Raw genomic sequence first — 21826 nt, 5'->3', positions numbered from 1 at the left:
ACCCAGGTACCCCATAGATCATTCCATATTAGTATATAAAGAGCTACATCATCTTTTCTAACTTCAGTATGAAAATTCAGGAACCTATAACAATATAGGTCTATTTAATGCCTCAGCACATCTGTTATACTGTAGTTGTCATTTGTTTACATACATTATGAACCTCATAATGTCATAATTTTGGCTTAAATAGTCTATATGTCTTAAAGAAAATAAAGGAAAAAATAGTCTTTCATAAATATTCACAAATTTACCATACCTCATACATCTGTTCCTATCTGAAGAGGTAGGTTTCCATCTAGCTTTACTTCCCTTCAGCCCAAACATCCTTTAGAATTTCTGGTAGTACAAGTCTGCTGGCAATGGATTCTTTTAATTTTCATTAACTGAAAATATCTTATTTTGCCTTCATTTTTGAAGGATATTTTCAATGAATATAGAATTCTAAGTTTTCAGGTTTTTTTACTTACAGCACTTTAAAGATTTTACAGTGTCATAGTATGTCTTAGGTCTTATGGCCTCTTTTTTTTTTTTTTTTTTTCTCATGAGAGGTCAGCCATTTAATAAATAAGTAAATATAAATAAATACCTTAACTCACCAAAAAAAGGGAAGTCAACCATTATTGGAATTTTTGTTCCCTTCATGCAATGTCATTTTGGCTTTGAGCAGTTCAAGTATAATGTGCCTTTGTGGTTTCCTTTATAGTAACGTAGCTCACTGAACTTACTGACTTTGTAAGCATGTCTTTAACCAAAAGATTTTTTTTAGCCTTTATGTCTTTTAATATTTTTCTGCCTTCTTTTTTTTCACTTCTCTCCATCTGTTAGACTTTTTAATATTATCTCACAGGTCCGTAAGGCTCCATTCATTTTTTTCAATCTTTTTCCCTCTCTGTTCTTTGGTTTGTATAATTTCTACTGATTAACCTTGACTCCTTTGTCATCCTCTTTCTGTTATTATGCCTAGCTAGTGAATTTAAAATTGGAATATATTTAGTTGTCTCTAGCCATATATATGGCTAGAATTTCCATTTAGCCTTTCATTTTGTAGTTTCTGTTCTCTGATAAGATTTCCCGTACATTTATTCATTAAGGGCATATATTCTTTTATATTTTTGAGCACAGTGTAGCTGTTTGCTAATTCTAACATCTGGGTCATTTCAGGGTTGCTTCTGTTGATTGTCTTTTATCATGAGAATGGATCATTTTCTTCCTACTTCTTCATATATTTAGTAATTTTGGATTGCATTCTTGACATTGTAAATTGGCCAGAAACTGGATTTTGTGATGTCCGTCTGAAGTATAGCGAACAGTTTTTTAAGCAGGCAGTTAATTTGGCTGAAGCCTACCAACAAAGTGTGTGTGTGTGTGTGTGTGTGTGTGTGTATATGTAAATATGTAAAAAAATATATATATATACACACACACACATACACACACACACACACACACACACACACACACACACACATATATATATATATATATATATATATATATATATTTGCTCAAATTTTTATCTCTTACCTGTGTTGTTTAGAGTCTGTCCTATGCCTGTGTAGTTCAAACATCAGGTAGAGATTTGGGCAGAGTTTTATACACAGAATTTGGGGCTCTTCCTTTCTAGATCTGTTATTTCTAAGATTTTCTCCTTCATTTCCTACTGACCTTGGTTGCTTTGAACCCTTATCTCTGGGCCTTCAGGCTAGTAAGGCTTTTCTGTTGGCACTTTAGCTGCTCTTTATGGAATAGACTGGACCCTCCCTAAAGTTTAAGCTGTTAAAAAAAAAAAAAAAGAGAGAAACTCATTCTGTGCTGTTCCTTTTTCCAGTGTTATTCCCACTGCCCCCCCACCCCCACCCCAGTATCTGCCTGTTTTGTTTACTCTTCAGTGCCTTCGGATGATTGTTTTTTTGTATTTTGCTGAGAATTTATAGTGTCCCATAAAGGATTGGTCTAATTAGAATTTAGTCATCCTGAAAACAGGATAGCTGCTTACTTTAAGAACTGTTTAATATTTCCCTGTCTACTTATTCTATAATTTATTTAACCAATTCTGTATTCATGGACATTTAGTTGTCTCTAATGTTTTTCTGTAACAATGTTGCAGTATATATCTTTGCACATATCTATCTATCCAAGATTTTATTTAAATTCAAGTTAGTTAACATATAGTATAGTAATTGGTTTCAGGAGCAGAATTCAGTGATTTATCACTTACATATAACACCTAGTGCTCATCCCAACAAGTGCCCTCATTAATGCCCATCACCTATTTAGCCCATTCCCCCCAACCCCAGCAACCCTTAGTGTTTCTCTATAGTTAAGAGTTTTATGGTTTGCCTCTCTCTCTTGTTTTATCTTATTTTTCCTTCGGTTCCCCAGTGTTCATCTGTTCATCTGTTTTGTCTTAAATGCTCCATATGAGTGAAGTCATATGGTATTTGTTTTTTCTCTGATTGATTTATTTCACTTTGCATAAATATACTCTAGTTCCATCCACCTTGTTGCACATGGCAAGATTTCATTCTTTTTGATCGCCAAGTAATATTGCAGCACACGCGCGCACGTGCGCGTGTGTGTGTGTGTATACACCACATCTTCTTTATCCATTCATCAGTTTGGCCTCTTTCCATAATTTAGCTATTGTTGATAGTGCTGTTATAAATATTGGAGTCTTTGCACATACATTTAGCCATGTGTGAGATATTCTTATAGGTACTTCAGATACATTAATAAATAAAATAGACATTTTTACTCTGATGAAACTTACATTCTAGTTGGGTGAGATGGATAATAAAAAATAAATACAGGCGTGCCTGGGTAGCTCCGTCAGTTAAACATCTGACTCTTGATTTCAGCTCAGGTCATGATCTCACGGTTCATGAGATTGAGCCCTGCATTGGGCTCTGTGCTGACAGCACGGAGCCTGCTTGGGATTCTCTGTCTCCCTTTCTCTCTGCCCTTCCCTCACTCACACTTCTCTCTCTCTCTCAAAATAAATATACATTAAAAATAAATATAATAAATGTTTTGTAGTAGATTCAAAGGTAAGAAGTACTGTGGACAAATGGAAAGTAGAGTAGAAGAAAAAGGATGAAGATTACAGTTTTAAGTAGGGAGATTTTATTGAAAAGGTGAGATTTGAGCAAGACTCTAGGGAGAGCAAGTGAGTTTTGAGAATGCTGTGGGAGAGGCAAGAGATTAGCCACTGCGAAGTCCCTAAGTGGAAACATGTCTGGTGAGTTTGAGGAGCAGGAAGGAGGCCAGTGTGGTTGGAGTGGAATAAGTGTTGAATGGTGTGATTGAACTCATTGGTACGGTGTGGAGCCAGACCTGTGTAAAGCTGTATTAGGCCGTTGGAAGGATGTTGTCTTTTATTCTGGATGAGATGTAGAAGCATTGCAGTTTTGAGCAAAACAGAGACATGATCCGACTTACATTTTGAAAGGCTCACTTTGGTGCTAAGAGAAGAGTTAGGAGGTTATTATGTTAATCCAGACTAGAGATGGAGCTATTTTGAATCTTTTGGGGCTTTTTGGCAACATAATTAGGTGAAAAATGATACCTTTTTGGCATTTTAATTTGTATTTCTTTATGAATCAAGTTGATCATCTTCTCTTATATATATGAGTCATTTTTTCTGTGAGTTGTGAAGTTATAATTTTTGCTTATTTTTCTATTGATTTAACAGTCTTTTTCTCACAGATTTGTGTAAGTCAGCTGATTTTACTGTGTAGCCAAGGATGAACACTACAGATTTAGTCTGTCCTCAGTATATTGTGCAGCTGCCTGAAGGTCATTGGTCATGCCAAACGTTGAAAAGTACCTGGAGCCAACTGTAACTAGGTGCATCCACTCTTAGCCCTTCCCCAGGCAGATCCCACATGCATCTGTTTACTTTTTTTTTTTTTTTAACAAACTAACACAACATGTTTATTTGTGTACGAAGCATTTCCCCAACCTTTTAACATGAAATCACATCTATGTGATTAACATCTACGGCAGTATATCCCCAAAGTAATATGCATACCTGGATTAATTCTAGACATTTATGTAAAACAAATATGAAAATTTATACTTTAATAGTTACGTATTTGTTTAATTGTATAGAGATGATTAAACATCAAATTTATCTTTTCACAGACATTGCTATATCTGAGACAGAGTTAAAAAGAATTTCATCTTGCCCATCCTTTTATTTTGACTCCCCCTGCTCCTGCAAACTAAGAGCCTGGTCCTTGCTGGTCCAGTCTTCCCCCTCCTAATCTCACTCTTGCATCGAGAGAGAGGGCCGTCGTAATGCAGTGTACCGGTAGTCAGTCTACCTTCATTTGCAGTCTGGCTCCACCTACACCAAGTTGTGTAACCTCTCTGTTCTTCAGTTTCCTCAGCTATAAAAATGGGAATAATAGCAGTATTTACCACTTAGGGCTACTGTGAGAATTCGATGAGTTGCTGTTTGTGCAGTACCGGAATATAGCAAGCTCAGTGTGAGCTGTTATTACTCTCTCAGTTCACAGCCATGAGTTGGACTCCTTTTAAGTGCTAGGTATCATGCCACATACAAGACACGAGGGCTACAGTGAATAAGACTCCCTTTTCCCCGTGCATGAGCAGAAAGCAGTCCCTTCACAGCCTTCTTAGAGCACTGCTCCCAGAATAGTATGTGAATCATTTACTCTAAACTGTTTGCTTTATTAAAGAAAGTATATGGTCTAATACAACATTCACAGACATTTGCAGTGAGTCCTGCCTTTCTTAGACTCAGGAAGTAAAAGAATACCCTTATTTTGATTTTATTAGAATTACATTTTGATAAAACAAGAGCCAAATGACAACTAAGATTATAAGTTTAGCTCTTCATTTAGTTGACTTCATCATAAGTTCACCAGCACTGAAGTGTTCAGTTTCTGGACAGAATTTCTTATGCATGTATGGAATGATTTTGCTTCCTGAGAGATCACCATGGTCATGCTCTTGTCAGTCTCAATCACTCTTCCTGCTTCGGCATTCTCAGGGTCTTGCAGTCTCAGGTTACATTGCAGATTTGTCGTCTTGTCTCAAAGAAGTGTCATCCTCTGCAAATAAGGTTGTAGAGTCTTATTTACAAGGCTTTCTTTTGTTCTCTTGAGTGACTTTTTAAGGAGAATAACAAAAAGAATAATAAAAATTTGCTCAAGATGCATTCTTACTTTACTCCCATGTGGGTCTCAAATTTTCGGAATTCTCTATGTTGCTTCCTCAAATACTTCTGGAGCCTTATACACACTAGGTTTGAATGACTTTTTGATTTTGCTTGACATCCTTTCTTTAAGAATATATGGAAGGCTTTCTCCAAATCAATAAAGGCAGCAAGAGGTTTTTTACTGTACTGAACTTACTAGTTGTCTACATATCTCATTTTAGAACAAAAATAAAACTATCTTGTGTTCTTACCTTCCCTAAATCCAAGTAAGTTCTTTATGTTGAGTTTCAGTAGTCTAATGTAATGTAATAAAACAATCTTAATATCATCAAGTATTTTTCACCCTTGTTTGCTTGCACATCTTTTCTCTCTCTTTTTCTCATCTCTCCTCTCTCATTGAGATAAAAATAAGCAACTTTAACTGTTTCACTATTCTCTTTTACCTTTGGGTCAGGTTTAGAATCTTAGGCCGTGATGTTTGGACTGTGTAATTATCTCAGGTATTATTCGCATCATGGCTTACTGCTTTTCGCAGTTCGAGTTTCCTGGGAGCTTATTATTCATTAATTTCCCAGGCTTTTTCTTGGCCTCAGTTAGCAGAACCTTGACCCACTTGTTTTCTTTATTTCCTTATTATTTGTTGACATTCTCACATTCTCCGGTCAAGATGCACTTCTTCAAAGATAAATGAGTTACTAGACACCTACACTGTGGTTGACTGACAGTTCATAAAATAGTCTACAGAGATAGAACGTAACCTGAAACTGAAATAAATGTCCTTGAAGACATAAAGAGAATTTAAAAAGTTAAAGTTAACATTACTCATTATTTTACATGTAATTTATCTAAAGGTTTATTTAGTTTATACTGGTTTTCTTTTTTAAAAATATTTATTTGGGAGGGGGGTGCAGAGCTCATGTGCACACATGCGCACAGGGCAGAGAGGAGAGACAGAATCTCAAGCAAAGTCCCCACTGTCAAGGCAGAGCCTAATGTGTGGCTTGAACTCACGAACCAGGAGATCATGACCTGGGCTGAGATCAAGAGTCCGACACTCAACTGACTGAGCCACCCAGGGGCCCCTTACTGGTTTTCTTGATATCTGAACTTATCAAGGTATTTTCTGAACACTGCCTGATCTTTTGCAGTGCGTTGGCTTCTTGAATGATTGATGAGCCAAATGTTAGTTTTCCTAGGGAGCATGAAGTAGTCTCTCTGGGGTGATATAAGCACTGACCACAAATGCCACCAAGCATGGCAGTTGAAAGGCTAGGGATCTGCTAGTGTTACTGTGGCCCTTTCCTGGACCTCTCCCAAGCAGACATAGTAGTGGAGCTAGTGGCATTGCCCCTAGGTTTGAGGAGCTGGTAACAAAGCCCCTAGGTTCTTTACAGGGAATAATAAAAAGCAGGAGAGGTGCTGAAGCATCATGGAAACATTGTGGGATGTTTAAGGATGATGGATTTGTTGCCAAGGAAGAAGGAAGGCAAACAATCAGGATTTCCTACTCTGATCTGACACAGTGTATAACTTGTCCAGGTTTACACGGCCAGTGAAGGACTGAGCTGTCCCTCCAACCCATGATTATATGTTTTCCAGGCTTATGCTTTTTTTGCTGTGCTGTGCTAACTCATGTGAACATCTGCTCTTTGGGAATAATAGGATATCATGACAGACTTATTTAAGAATATTCTTAAGAGCTATTTTGCTCACTGGAAAGAATTTGCAGTGTGAGTAAAATGCATTCTCTAATTTATATTGTTAAGAGGAATCATAATCAGAGGTCAGAACTGTTAGCCTGTCATACTAAGTATTACTCAACCTATTTCCATGCATGGTAGTCAGACTGCCTGTCAGTGTCATGTTTTTACCAGTATTGTCTTGTTGCCATGATTTTGCCTCAGGTACAGGTATTTTGCCACAGGCAAAGATAAAGAGGTTTTGATGTTCTTAGCTTAGTGTACGTCCTGGAGTAAGATAGTTCACACTGACTTATTGATAAAAAGCATACCTAGATTATCTGCAGCAATACAGGAAAAGGAGAGCATAGATAATTGCAATCCAGATAGTATTCCCCAGAGGATTTGTGCAGGAAAAAAAATAAATTACTTTAAATTACTTTAAATTACTTAGCATTACCTCAAAGTAATTGTAGTTAAAAAAGTAGAAGAGTTTTCTAAAAGTCCCAGGTACTCTTTTATTTTGGCAAAAGTTACTTTTTATACTGCAAAAGGATCCAGGTAGTTGATCAGGTCCTTTTCCCCATTTCTTTGAAAAGTAGTGTTGAGTCAGACAATGGTATTAGCTCCAAATGATCTGTATAATTCCAATTAATCGTCTGGTATGGATTATAATAAAATGTCTAGTGTATTACCAATAGCAGAAGGTATTTTTAAAATCCTTAAAAGATGATTATCAATAATTTGAGACTACTTGTATCACTTGAATCTGGCAGCATATTTCCATGTGGCAATTCTAGCTAATAAATTATGTTTGCACTCTCAGCTTCTATGGAAGTCACCCAAAATTCTGCATTTTAAAAAAATGATTGTGTGAATATGAAACAAATGATTACCCATTTGTTTAATCCATATGTTTAATTTTAATTGCAGGTGAGAGGATAAAATGTAGTTTATAAGTAATTAAGTGTATCTATTCCTTGGCACTTAGATGTTTAATTATGAATTTTATGATGTGTCGGAGCCAACATTTTCTTACAGAAATACAACTCAAGATTTAATATTGGGCAACAGTGGGAAAATGGGATTTAGTATGAAAATATTTGCTTTATGTAAACCTTTTTATGAATGTAGCTAATGCATAAGTGAAGTCAAGCTGTAAAAACAATTAGCTGGGAAAATGCCAAGTTAAGTTTTTTATATTCCAATGAATATCTGTTAACTACACATTATTTATGCAAATGTACGACTAGATTTACTTAGATTCAGGTAAAAAAGACTAAGTACTAGAAGTATGCAATAAGTATAATTACCATTTACATCTCCAAACAAAGCACATTAATCTTTCTGCAGCACCGCTGATGTAATGTCTCCTTACTTTTGGGAGTATTTGAAGTGGGCAAGCATCCAAAGTTGATAGTGAATTCTGATCAGCAAAGGCACTGGAATAGATGTCTGGGCTGGACATTGTAACAAAGCGAGCCATTTCTAAAGCTCTTGGAAGATTCTACACAATCATCCATTGGAATCTCTTATTCTAGACATTACAAAAAAACCAATTTATTCAAAAAGGGTGTGAAACTTCTCCTAAAAATCTGATATATTTGTGGGTTTGTTTTTTTTTTTTTTTCATTTAAACTTCTTAAAAGCATGTTCTTTGGGGCTTAAGTTAATGAGGAAAGAGAGGATTTAAAATATTTTCTGGAACCATTTTGTTGTTGAAAGGACTTGACAGATTCTTTGCACTAGTTTTCAAAGAACATTCTCAGACAACCCATAACCAAAGATGATCTATTGATAGAATTAGATAATGAGAATCTTCTTACAAGTCAAAGAAAAAATAAGCCATATTTTCTGTAATTTTCTCCAAAAAGTTTTTCTTAAATCATTTGATCCCCTACACCCATAATTTCCTTAAATTTAAGACTCTGCCACTAGACTACTAGCACGTAGTATTTAGTGAAGACATATTAAAAACTTGAAATTTCTTTAAAACATTTTACTAATGTTTTTGTAGTTCACAGAGCACTTCATATGCACACACATATATATCTAACTGAAAATACACAGATAGGATATTTCATGAAAAACACAATAATTTCCTTCTGGTTTGCCACTTGAATAAGGTTGATAAAGTTGATACAGACAAGATCTTTCATATCACTGATGAATCTTAGAGAAACTAAGTCCTCTTTCCCAAAGTGCTTATAGGTAGTTTTTGGAGCTTAAATCCAATTGCTCTAACTGTAAATCTAAAGATATCTTCCTCTATCCACACCATCTTTCAGTGTTTATTTACTCCAAGTTTATAAAAATACTTGGTAAACATTTTTAATTATATTTAAAAATGTTAAGTAATTTTTATTACATTCAAGATAAAAAACTTCTAGTAGATTAAAGTAACCTGTAGAATACACAGACTCTTAACTAAGGCATAATACCTAAAACAGCATATCCCAAGGTGTGTTTCATAGAATACACATGATAATTCACGTTACCAAAAATATTTAGGAAACACTGTATAGTATATTTCTGTCTTGAAGCATTGCAGTACAAGCAACATAAAGCCTATGAGAAGACAAATTCATTAATCTTGTATCTATATTAATAGATACCATGAAAATTAATCATGTCTCCAACACAAGAAGTTAGAAAAGGAATAACAAAGTAAGTCTGAAGGAGGAACATGAATGCATCAGTAGATTAATTAGAAAAACAGAAGACTAATAGAAGAAAACATGCAGAATCCAAGATCTTGTTCTTAGGAAGAACCAATATGTAATTTAATCAATGTGAGCAAGTGCGAATGCAGAGCACAAATATGCAGAATGTAGTTGGACGGTAAGGGAAGCCTGACGCCTAGGAAATGACGGTTCTCATAAAGGACTGTTTTGTTCAACTCAAGGAAGACTATTTCAGAATGAGGATAAACTGGGTGATTTTGTAGGAAAATATAAACTGCCAAAAAAGATCCATTGCTATAGAAGTGAAAGGACAAGTAGTCAAATAGCCAATTACCATTACCTCCCCCTACCACCCTGAAGAAAAGCACTTGGCCTAGATGGTATCACAGAGAAATTTTATTGAACCTTTGAAAAATAGGAAACACATTATTTTGGGCAATCAAAACTAGCCTAACTGTCTAGCTCAACAGTGCCAGCTAAGACAAAACAAAACACAACAAGAAAGGCTAGAACTTCAGACCAATATTCTTTATAAAATAGCAGTGGAAAAATCCTAATTGAAATATTGGCAAATAGAATTTGGCAATTTATTGAAAGAATAACCACTGCAACCACGTGGGAATTATTCCAGGAATGCAAAATTATTTCACTATTAGAAATATGGTAATGAAATTCACTATATTAAGAGATGAAAAGTAAAAATTGCTAACTACACAGAGGCTGAAAAGGTATCTGAAAATTCATTCTTGACTTTGAAAACAATGTTATGAATATTGAATACTTCTTCAACATGATAAACTATATACTCTGTTGATGCACACACACATACATGTACACATACACACACTCCCCTCCTATCCCAACCAAACCCAGTAGCCAGCCTTATGCTTAATAAGGGCATATTAGCCACATTTCCAGTAAAGTGAGAAGCAAGACGAGAGCATCCATTATCAACTGCTATTTAGTATTCTTTAAGGGGTGTGGCTCAATGCAGGGGAAAAAAAGAATAAAATTTGGAAAGAAATAGGAAAAATTACTTTTCTTGGCAGAAAAAATATAATTGTTTATTTGTAAAATTGCGAGAGAATCAACTAAACACCTACTAGAAGCATCAAGAGAATTCAGTAAGGGAGATGAGTGGCCAAGTTAGTATCCAGGAATCAAAGCCTTCATATTCACAAATGGGAAGGGGAGACGACCCACGGATCTTCAGCATGCGTGAAATCACTGAAGCTATTTGGTAATAACGTAGACTCCACCAAAGAGTCTGATTCAGTCAGCCTTGAATCTGGATGTTAACAGTGTTCTAGACCCCACCAGGAGGACTCTGATGGTCTTTTGTTTGTTTGTTTGTTTTTTGTTTTTTTAATGTGAAATTTATTGTCAAATTGGTTTCCATACAACACCCAGTGCTCATCCCAAAAGATACCTTTCTCAATACCCATCACCCACCCTCCCCTCCCTCCCACCCCCCATCAACCCTCAGTTTGTTCTCAGTTTTTAAGAGCCTCTTATGCTTTGGCTCTCTCCCTCTCTAACCTCTTTTTTTTTTCTTCCCTTCCCCCATGGACTTCTGTTAAGTTTCTCTGATGGTCTTTGTGGGGGACCTACACTTTGAGAAATGCTACCCTGAGGAACCCATGCCCATTCCTGTGCCATCACTCCTACTTTCCTGTTAGCTTCCACATCGCTGTGTGTGGTACCAGTTATTTACCTGTCTCAGATGGTATGCTGCGGTACCCAGAGGAATACAGTGGCAGCATACTGTGGAAGGAGAGCCCCCTCCCCTCCAGGTTGCTCCTCCAAGGACTCTTCTGTACAGTTACAAAGTGGAAGCACTTTCAAAATTTCAAAACCGCTCTGCTTGTCAGCCACTCACGGGAGGCACTCCTTGCTGCTTCTGCTACAAGCCATCTATCCAGTGGGATGGCAGGAATTGGGGTGGGGGCACGGCCCACTGTTACCTGTGCTTCCGGAAGACATGAGCAGAGCCTCCAGGGGGGTTGCAGCCACTACTAACCTGCAGATTTCGTGGGGCTGTGTTTCCCTGGAGTTTCTCACTCATTCCCACCAGTCGCTTGTTACTTAATTCTCATGTTCTCTAGTACCTCCCAGCTTGAACACTGCTTATCAAAACTAACTGGTTAAGTTCATTTCCTCTGACTCTGCACTTGTACCCAGGAAGCTACAGAAAAACAACTGTGCTGACTGGTCCCATCTTGAAATAGGGACCACAGTCCTTCAGTGGACTTTTAGCAGTGCCTGCAATCCTACTGTATTCTCCTAGGTGGTTCAGCCTCCTGTTTTCAGAGAGGAGTTACCCAGACTATGCAGTGGCCTGCCAACTGCCTCTCTTTGGACAAACAGCAGCTAGAGACTTAATTTAAGTAATAAGTCAGACCATGTCACTCCCCTGCTTAAAACCCTCTCTGATGGCTTCAATCACATGTGGAATCGAATTCTGACTTACCTTCCTGGCTACTTTTCAGACCTAGTTTCCTACCACTTACCCCTTGACTCATTGCTATCCAGGTACGAGAACACTTCCTGTTTTTAAAAAATGGCTGTATGTTACCTCTGCAGGGCCTTGGCACTTGGTATCTCATTTGCTTGGAACATTTTTTTTCCTCCAGGCAGTCATATGCCTGGAATTCTCCCTCCATTCACCTCTTTATTCAAATGTCACTTCCTAAAGGCTCTTTTACTACTCTGTTCTCTTACTTTACTTTTCTTCTAACCCGTGTTATCAGTTGCTACTGTTATATTTGTTGATTGTCTCCTGAGGGCAGTCTACCATCCCTAGGGATTAAAACAGTCCCTGGCATGAATTAGGCCCTTAATAAATATTTCTTAAATTAATTTAATTCACATAGCCCCTGGCGGTCAAGCAAGGGCAGGAAGAAGACCAGGTCATTAATTTCTAAGAGTGCAAAAGGGAGGGATGCTGCTTGTGCCCTCCCCCAATTGGATAGGCTCATTTCTGGGAGTCTGCCAGGACTGTAAATAGGAGTAGGTGAAATCACCTAGGAAGACTCTTTTCTTGAGAAGATTGGATGCAAGGGAGAGTCAAGACTTTTTAAAAAACTTTTTTTATTGAGGTAAAATGCACAATAATGTAAACATCATTTTTACTATTTTCAATTATACAATTCTGTATGCTATGAATTAGTACATTCACATTGTTGTACAACCACTACCACTGTCTAATTCCAGGACATTTCATCACCCTTAAAAGAAAACTCATGCCCATTAACAGTTACTCCCCCTTTTCTCTCTTCACAGCCCCCGCAACCACTAATCTACTTTGGTCTCTGGATCTGCCTATTCTGGACATTTCATCTAAATGGAATTATGCAATATGTAGCCTTTTGTGTCTAGCTTTCATTTAGCATGTTTTTAAAGTCCATCTACATTATATCCATGTATCAGTACTTATTCCTTTGTATGGCTCTATAGTACTCCATTGTATGGATATACTGCATTTAGTTAATTGATCTATTGATTGGTGGACTTTTGGTTTATTTCCACCTTTTGGCTATTATGGATAAAGCTGTGAACATTTGTGTATACATTTTTGTTTTTGTTTTCAAAGGGCACAAGTGAGCGAGGGGCAGAGAGAGGGAGAGAGAAGTGGGGTTCACCCAAAGCAGGGCTCATGCTCACTCAAAGTGGGGCTCTTGCTCATCCAAAGTGGAGCTTGAGCTCACCCAGTGTGGGGCTCACACTCAGGAACTGCCAGATCATGACCTGAGCTGAAGTCAGATGCTTAACCAACTCAGCTACCCAGGCGTTCCTATTTCAATGCAGTTTTAAATTTCAGTTTTTTTTAAAAAAAATTTTAATGTCGACGTATTTTGAAGAGACAGAAACAGAGCATGAGTCGGGGAGGGGCAGAGGTCTTGAAAGGGAGACACAGAACCCGAAGCAGGCTCTAGACTCTGAGCTGTCAGCACAGAGCCCGATGTGGGGCTCGAACTAACGGACCACAAGATCATGACCCGAGCTGAAGTCGGATGCTTAACCGACTCAGCCACCCAGGCGCCCCTAAATTTCAGTTTATATGTATCTAGGAATGAAATTGCTTGGTCAAATGGCAATTCTGTTTAAATTTTTAAGGAACTGCCAAACTTTTCCACAGTGGCTGCCCGACTATAGCCATTCTAGTGGGTGTGAAGTACTATGTCATTGTGGTTTTGGTTTGCATTTCCCTGATGGAACATCAGCTTTTAAGCATGAGCTTCAAAAACGTTAAGAGAAGAGACAAAGAATGAGAGAGAGTAGTAAGACTGTAGCCAGCATGGTTTCTTGGACTTACTGTGCTCCCCCAAATTCTCTTTGGTAACCAATGTGACCATTAGTCTCTGAGGTCTAATTTGACTTAAATTGCCTTAAGTGCCAAGTCTGGCAGGACTTCTCCATAGTTTATAGTTAGTACCTCTGCAGTGTATGGTGTTCATTTTATCTAGTTCATTCAGAGACAGCATCGTGTAGAGGCTAAGATCATGGGCTCTGGTGTGAGATTACTTGGGCCTGGGGGGGTGGCCTTGGGCAAATGAAATATCTCTTCCTCATTTCCTTATGTGTAAAATGAAGTTGGGGTTGTTATGGTGACTGAGATTAGTATGTATAGTGCTTGGAAGAGTGCCTGACACGTATTGACTGCTTTGTATATTTTTGTTGTAATCATGATAATGGTGATGATGATTTATCTCGCTATTCATGTAGGGAAGGGGAAGAATAGGGTTATGCTGGATCCAAGTGTAGGATTTAGAGTGGTGATTGTGTATTTACAAAATGGGGCTCTTTGATAACATGCTATGCTTTCCATGGTCTTATTGTGGTACTAGCATCAGTAACACAGTACACATTATTTACTCTGGTGGATTATATTCTGTGTTCCACAAGTCACTCTGCTAATTTATCAAATTTACATTTGGAACACAGATTTACCTTTATTTGGATTGGAACTAGACTTATTTCAGTTAAACATTTTTTTTTTTTTTTTGGTTTATACTCTAGTACAGCCGTATTATTAAAAAAAAAATTGAAATTACGAAAGAGAACATCATTTGTAATTCCATCACTTCAAGGCATCTTGTCCCAGTTTTTAGTACATATCTTTCTGTATTTTCCCCTAGGCATTTTAGACATCATTATAATAATTCTACAAATAGAATAGACTATCCTTGCCCTCCTTTAAAGCTTATTTTCAGCTGCCCTGTGAATCTTTTTTAATAGGTCCTAATTTTTGAAATTCCTCAAGACTTAACATTTAGATCCCATAAGAGATATATTTTCAAAATTTATAGATGTGAATAGAGAAAGAACCCTCTCCTATCTAGACATTTTATATACATACAAGCTTGAAAGTGGGCCAAGGACTATTTTATGGCTTTATGATAAAACCTATTATTTTTCTATAGCAAGTAAAAGAATGCTTAGCAGTGCCAAAATGCATACAAAGAGTCAAAATAATCAACATGTCATTTGAATTCTAAGTTTTGGCTGTTAGAGGTCTTTAAACATAGATTCTGCAAATATTCTACAGATAAGTAAACTGAGATAGAAAGATTAAGTGACATTTCTGCTTTCAGTCAATGTTAGAAATAAACACAGAAATCAAAAGCCTCTCCTTATTAGATGAGAAGATAACATGTTCATGTATTTCAAGACATAAACCTGTAGAGGAGATATGAACACTTAAGCTGGGTTGAGATTTATGAATAATGCTATCAAATAAAATGAGGCAATTATTTCTCAATTTTTAAAAGTTCTCATGTTATTTGGAATATGTCTTTCTCACCTTGTAAAAATGATACTTAGGAGAGTAGACATGTTAGAAAAAAAGCAGTCACTGAATGGTAGGGGAGGACACATGGATTTTAGTTGTTTAGACTCATACAAGAGGAGTCTACAAAGAGAGCATTAATGAAGTAACTTTAGGCAGGAAGGCAAGGATATATGATATGGAAACTTCTTATAACTGACAGTCAAATAGAAGTATATGAATAAAATTATGTATATTCTTATAAGAATACTTACATAAGAATGTAAAATCTTCCCTTAACTCAAAAATCAAAACCAAAACTCTATAAGGAATGTCAGACAGTGTTAATTCAAAGGAACCAAATATATATCCTGTCTTTACTGCCGTATGACTTGTGATGTCTTGAAGATAGGCCAAATCTAAAGACTTTTTTGGGATTTAAAGAAAGGGAAGCTTTTATTTTATTTTATTTTATTTTATTTTATTTTATTTATTTTTGCTTTTATTTTATTTTATTTGAAATTTTATTTGTTTAGTTTTTATAAGACTTCCAGCAGACAGAGGGCAAAGAGGCATGGGGGAAAAGGCCTTACAAGCAGCCTTTATAAAACTTAGACCATTAGGACTGTAACACTCGATGCTCATTATTCTGACTTTTCAGTTTGATGGTTACTTGATTGTGTCTCTTTTTTGATCCCGCTTGGCTTGACATACCATAAAAACCTAGAATTTCATTATGGAGCTCTGTTTGTTTCAGTGGCTATTTAGTAAATTGCTTCTGAAGTCTACTAGTGGACCTTAGGTTTAGAAGGAACTTGTATTAGGTTCTTTAGCTTACCAAGGACATAACAAATTTCATAAACAAATGTGAACACAAAAATAGAAGAGGATAAAGCAGATTTTTGGGAGATGACTTAAGAGTTTCTTGAGTCTTGAGCTCTGAAGTTAGATAGACTTCAGTTTGATTGCTCACAACCATGTTGGGGATATTTGTTAGCTCTCATGGTGATCATGGGGGCATCTGTCTCACCTGGCCGCTGTGAGGTTAAGTGAGAGACATATATAGGAAACCTAACCATGATGCTACAGGAATGTGTGTGGTCGTTTGCTTGTGTGGAGTTTGAAGTAATCAAATCACGTATGCTGTATTGTGAGCTGTGGTGATATCATGGAGCAGTGGTTCTCAGACTCTTAGTATGAAAGATTTACCAGGGAATCTTGTTAAAGTGAAGCTTCTTGTTCTATCCCCAGAGACTGATTCAGCAGATCAGGATTGGAGCACAGGAATGGACATTTTTAATAGGCACTGAGGGTAATTCTGATGAGTGGGATCACACTTTGCAAAGTATTTTGGAGGCTGTGGGTAGAAGCCATTTGACCCTGAACTTTAATATCCTGGATGAGTGAGTTTTCATGGCTCATTTTTTAATAACAGTCACTATACGAATATAAACATTGCAAATCACTATGCAAATATAAACATTTAGAATAAAAATTCTAATTGAGAAAAATCATTTAAGAATGGCAATGTAAGATTTCATAAATATCTACTAATTTTTAGAAATGTGTACATCACTTGTTAAAAGCACTTTACCTAGAATGAACTTAATGTTTGAAATAAATAGAAAAAGAAATTCTACTTAGAACATATCAAGCTTCAAAGTTAATAAACTCTGAATGTTCCTTTAGTAAAGGAAACAGGTATTTAGAGACCTGGACCTAACATACAAGGAAACTTTCTGCATCATTTCTACCATGATTCAGTCTGGGTGCCATTATGGAGGGCATACTGGTTAATTTTAATTGTCACCATGATATGGGGAGATGTGATATATAAGGTAATCAAACCATGCGGGGTAGAATATTAAGAATCATTGTTAAGTAAGAGGATGGAATGAAACTAGAACAAAACAAGTCAGGCATTTACTCTTGGTATTTCCTGTTAGTGCTAGAATAGTTTACTTTTTATGTTAAAATACAGCAAACCTGATTTCTCCTCTGATAGTTACACAATATAATATCCATATACATATGTATCCACATGCATACACATATACATATATAGAGCCATATTTGATGGCCACAAAGGAAGAGGCCCCAAGGGCTCTTTAGTGTGCAATTAATATTTTGGTCAGAAAATCAGCAGATTGTTTCAGTATGGTTATGTGTTATGACATCATATTCCAGTAAAGTCATAATGAACAGAAATTTTGTTTGTCTCTGTGGCAAACCGAAATGAGTTTTGTAATTGTCAGCAGGCCTTAGTGATTATAGTGGCGCCCACTCCCTCTACTGTAGTTAAAGGTCTGTTAGCATTCCAGTTGTGGACCTCTGTTTTCAGAAGTGTATAATTAATTGTAAACATTTGCTCTATGGTGAAAGCTTGCCATGTAAGATCTCAGTACAGGAGTCAATTTCTGATTTCAGGTTGTCTGTTTTAAAGTTTTATAGTGGAACCAGTTAAAAATATCCATGAAATACTGTGTAGGTGGAAAACTGAATTTTGTGGTGTACACAATGAAGATAACCTGCATTTATTTTGTTAGTCTTTTAAGATCTATGCAGTAAGGGTATCTAAAACAATAGGAAAATGCACTTCAGGAATGCAGTGAGAGATTGTGTACCTCAGTATACTAGGTCTTGTAACCGAAGAGCAAAACAGATTGTGGTTTTTGATGCTTCGTCTTAGCATATTAAAAGTATTTTACTGTCAGTGATCTTTTTCTTCCTTTAACTTTTTTTATATTTGCCTGTTTAAAATGAGAACCTATGACATAATGAAAACACATTTAAAATACTTTATCTTAAAACAAAATAATAGAAAACTGTGGCCAAGAAAATTGACTTTAGGAATTTAAAACAGCGACCATTTCTTTTTTTCCTACTCTGGATTTCCCCACTGCAGATGACACTATTGATTTCCCTGACATTGTGTCGTAATTTCTTTCCTAACTCTGACCCTCTTTTCGTCTCCTTCACTGCCGTCTATTGTTTCCCCTGCCTTTTGATCATGGGCCTCAATCAGATCCCAGCCTTAGGCTCTCCTTTTCGGTTCCTTTACACTTACCCTTTCCAGGTGCTGACCCACTCACATGGTTTCAGTTATTGTCTCCCAGAACTGCATCTTCAGGGCTGATGTCCCTTTCTGGTCCTTTACCTTCTGTAAGCCTTCGCTAATTAATGCCATCTGCCTGCCGAATTCTTCTATGACAGGCTCTGTGCAGTTTATCTCAGGCTGAATATAGAACCCCGCTCTTCAGATGTCCAGTAATCATCCCAAACATAGTAGGACTTCAGTTGGACTTCTCTTTGCTTTGAAACAGACATTTTTCAGCACCGGACTGATTTTAACTTAATTTTTTTGACATCATGTTGTAAATCCACCACTCCCATCAAAATCAATCCTTTTACTTTTACTGAATTGCCCAATTCAGTGGTGTTAGTTCTCAGTCATCATTTCACTTGGTCTGTGAGTATAATTTGCCACAATTGCCCCCTCCCTCCTCCTAGATCTACTTTTTCCCATTTAACTTTCAGGAAGGACCCTGTGCTTGCCGTTCTTCTTCCTGTCACTCCTTCCCACAGAGTTCTCACTGTCCTGTGGCTTTAAATTCCATCCATATATTGATGACTTTCAAATTTTATCTTCACCTTGGACCTCTTTCCTAGAGTCCAGACTTAGAGTCCAGACTTGACTGTTCATTTGACACCTCCACTTAAGATGTCTAAGCAGGCTGAGTGATTTCATATCCCCCAACCAGAGCGGCTGATACCCACCCCCAACAAACCTGTTCCTTCTCCAGTCTTCGCTGACTCGGTGTACAGGTACTCTGTCTTCCACTTGTTCAGCTCAGAAGCCCTGGGGTCATCCTTGACTCTTCTTTCATATTCCATAACTAATCCTTTGGTAAACCCGGCCAGCTCTGCTTTTGAAATTTGTTCAGAATTGAACTGTTTCTCATTACTTGGACTGCTGCTACCCTAGTAGGTCCCTGTTGCTGTTCCCTTGTGTTACTGCAGTAGTCCCCTGATAGATCTCCTTGCTTCCATCATCATCCCCTACTGTTCTCAGCATAATCGTTAGGTGATCCCTCCAAAATGCAAGTCACGTATGTTACTTCTCTTCCAAACCTTCTAGTGGCTGGCCATTTCACTCAGGGTAAAAGTTGGATATTTACAATAACTTTTATGTAAGGCACTAAGGAATCTGGCTACCTCTTTTCCTTTCTTAGCTTTCCTTTTCTCACTTCCTCAACTGTAGCCAGATAAGCATCTTCTGAATTAATTGAACATACTTGGCACACTGCTGCCCCAGGACCTTTGCACTTGCTGTTTTCTCTGCCTCAGATGCACTGTTCCAGATATCTGGGTGTTGCCTCCCTCAGTTATTTTAGATCTTTACACAATTGTCATATTCTCAATGAGACCCTCCTTGGCCACCCTGTCTAAAACCTACCTCCTGAACACTTCTGAACCTTTCCTTCTTTTTCTGTTTAACTTAGATCTCTAACATACTAGATACTCTGCATATTACTTTAGTTACTCTCTGTCTTACCCAGTACAATGTGTTTTTGTTCATTGTCATACTCCCTTGTCATATAGAATGTCCTCCACAAATAATTGTTGAATCAGTGTATTTTGTTGCATATCCTCTTAATTTTTTCTTCTTAATTTCTTCTAGGTTTGTTCTTTCCTCATTCAGCCCTTTTATCGCTTCATATCTTCATCACTGGTACTGTCTAGTTGTGACTCCTTACTTCAGTTTTGTTAAACGCGAACCTGCTAAAATTTCTCTCTTTAAATACGTTTTATTATTATACTGCTTATCTACTTAAGAATTAGCTTACCTCCCCATTCTTTCTTATGTTCGATCTGATCTTATTACTTGGCAAAGTACTCACTCCTTTGGAATGGAGCTGTAGCTCTATCTCTCTGCCCCTCCCATGTCTAGTCATAACTCTTCTGCTGAAGTCACAGAAATCTGCGTCCTGTCCCCTGAATGGGCTTGCTTGTCTCCTGCCTCTGTTGTGAGTCTCCTCCTTCAGCACCAGACCATTTGGCTTGTTTCTGTCAAAATCTGACCGAGAACTGGGGCGCCTGGGTGGCTCAGTTAGGCATCCGACTTCAGCTCAGGTCATGATCTCATGGTCCATGAGTTCGAGCCCCGCGTCGGGCTCTGTGCTGACAGCTCAGGGCCTGGAGCCTGCTTTGGATTCTGTGTTTCCCTCTCTCTCTTCCCCTCCCCTGCTCATGCTCTGTCTGTCTGTCTCTCTCTCTCCCTAAAAAATAAATAAACATTAAAAAAAAAAACTCTGACTGAAAACTTCTTACTAGAAGTCTTCTGTGATATAATTGAATAAATTTTACTATATTAATTTATTTTTCACATTGTTTTCTCTAATATGTTTTTCATGGAGATAGATACCTATAGATATATTGACTCATATTTTATCTTTTATAAATACATTTGTGAGGTTAAAACTTTACTGGGGTTAATAAGAGGGTATATAGTACATTATATGGTTGGTATCAATTTCAAGAAAACAAATCTTATTGATGATTATAGAATGATTTTATTGAGCAAACATTAGTATTTTTATTTTCTTATTTTAGGTATCATTGCCCAATGCCCAAGATCTTTTATGTTCAGCTGACTGTAGGAAACAATGAATTTTTTGGGGAAGGAAAGACTCGACAAGCTGCTAGACACAATGCTGCAATGAAAGCCCTTCAAGCACTGCAGAATGAGCCTATTCCAGAAAAATCACCTCAGGTATGTTACTGCTACATGTGACAGTCTCTTCCTTATCGTTCCCTGGTGAGATTATTAACAAGACAAACAAATGCATTTTTATAAGTAAAAGAAATCATCTCCTCTGATAGGAAAGAATATTAGAATGGTGGCCTGCTATGATCTGCCTCTCAGATTACGTGCCTCCTGCACTAAGCTCACGTGTTCCTGCTAGGATGACCTTACCTTGGAGAACTTTGGTTCACCCACAGAGTTCACTTCTGAGGCAACACAGGATTTAAGGATATGAACAAGGATGGGAAATAGCATTCATTTACCTTAGATTTAATGCTGTGTTTACTGAGTATAGAATACACTGTGTTAATCTAGAGTCAAGCAAGGAATTTAAAGTGGAAGAGATTTGTGTGGATTTTTTTCAGCCCCACTTTATTTTACAGACCAGGATATTGAGGCTGATCCTGAGTAATTTCACCCATTCCATGGCTTTGGCGACTCTCTCTGTTGATTTCAAAACAGTAGCTCCAGCCCAGACATGTCTTACAAGATACCTTCTTATTGAGCTATCCACTTAGTTATTGCAAACTGTACTGTTCAACCCCTGCAGATGCCCTACTATCAGACCTCTTGTCCTTCCCCTTTGAGATTCATCTTAGTTAATGGCCGACGTAGGTGTTTTTCTCCTTGTACACTTTCATTATGACTCTAACCTCTGTGCTTATCTGTTTTTACACCACGTCGTAAGTTTCTCGATAGCAG

At 37.3% G+C, this 21826-nt stretch overlaps 1 protein-coding gene and 1 long non-coding RNA gene across 17 annotated transcripts in view; one reads left to right on the top strand and one right to left on the bottom strand.

The window, feature by feature from the left end:
- The window catches only part of STAU2 (staufen double-stranded RNA binding protein 2), a 306203-nt gene that overhangs the window by 92186 nt on the left and 192191 nt on the right, over positions 1–21826 (top strand). For all 16 annotated transcript variants that reach the window (XR_013553422.2, XM_078441529.1, XM_078441532.1 and 13 more), the window contains one exon: positions 20932–21091. Coding sequence is in view for 15 of the 16 variants with exons in the window: in XM_078441529.1 (XP_078297655.1) it covers positions 20932–21091 (160 nt within the window). In the remaining variant the exon portion in view is untranslated. The remainder of the gene's footprint in view (positions 1–20931; positions 21092–21826) is intronic.
- Positions 4334–11693, bottom strand: LOC144615059 (uncharacterized). Its single transcript, XR_013553423.2, has 3 exons — positions 11266–11693; positions 8181–8404; positions 4334–5081 (listed from the first exon to the last, which is right to left on the bottom strand). It is a non-coding gene; the product is annotated as an uncharacterized LOC144615059 (long non-coding RNA).

Source organism: Panthera onca, chromosome F2 (genome assembly GCF_046562875.1).
Source record: "Panthera onca isolate mPanOnc1 chromosome F2, mPanOnc1 haplotype 2, whole genome shotgun sequence".
NCBI classification, from domain to species: domain Eukaryota; kingdom Metazoa; phylum Chordata; class Mammalia; order Carnivora; family Felidae; genus Panthera; species Panthera onca.
Note: the sequence above shows the minus strand (reverse complement) of the source record. Positions and strands in the feature narration are given on the sequence as shown.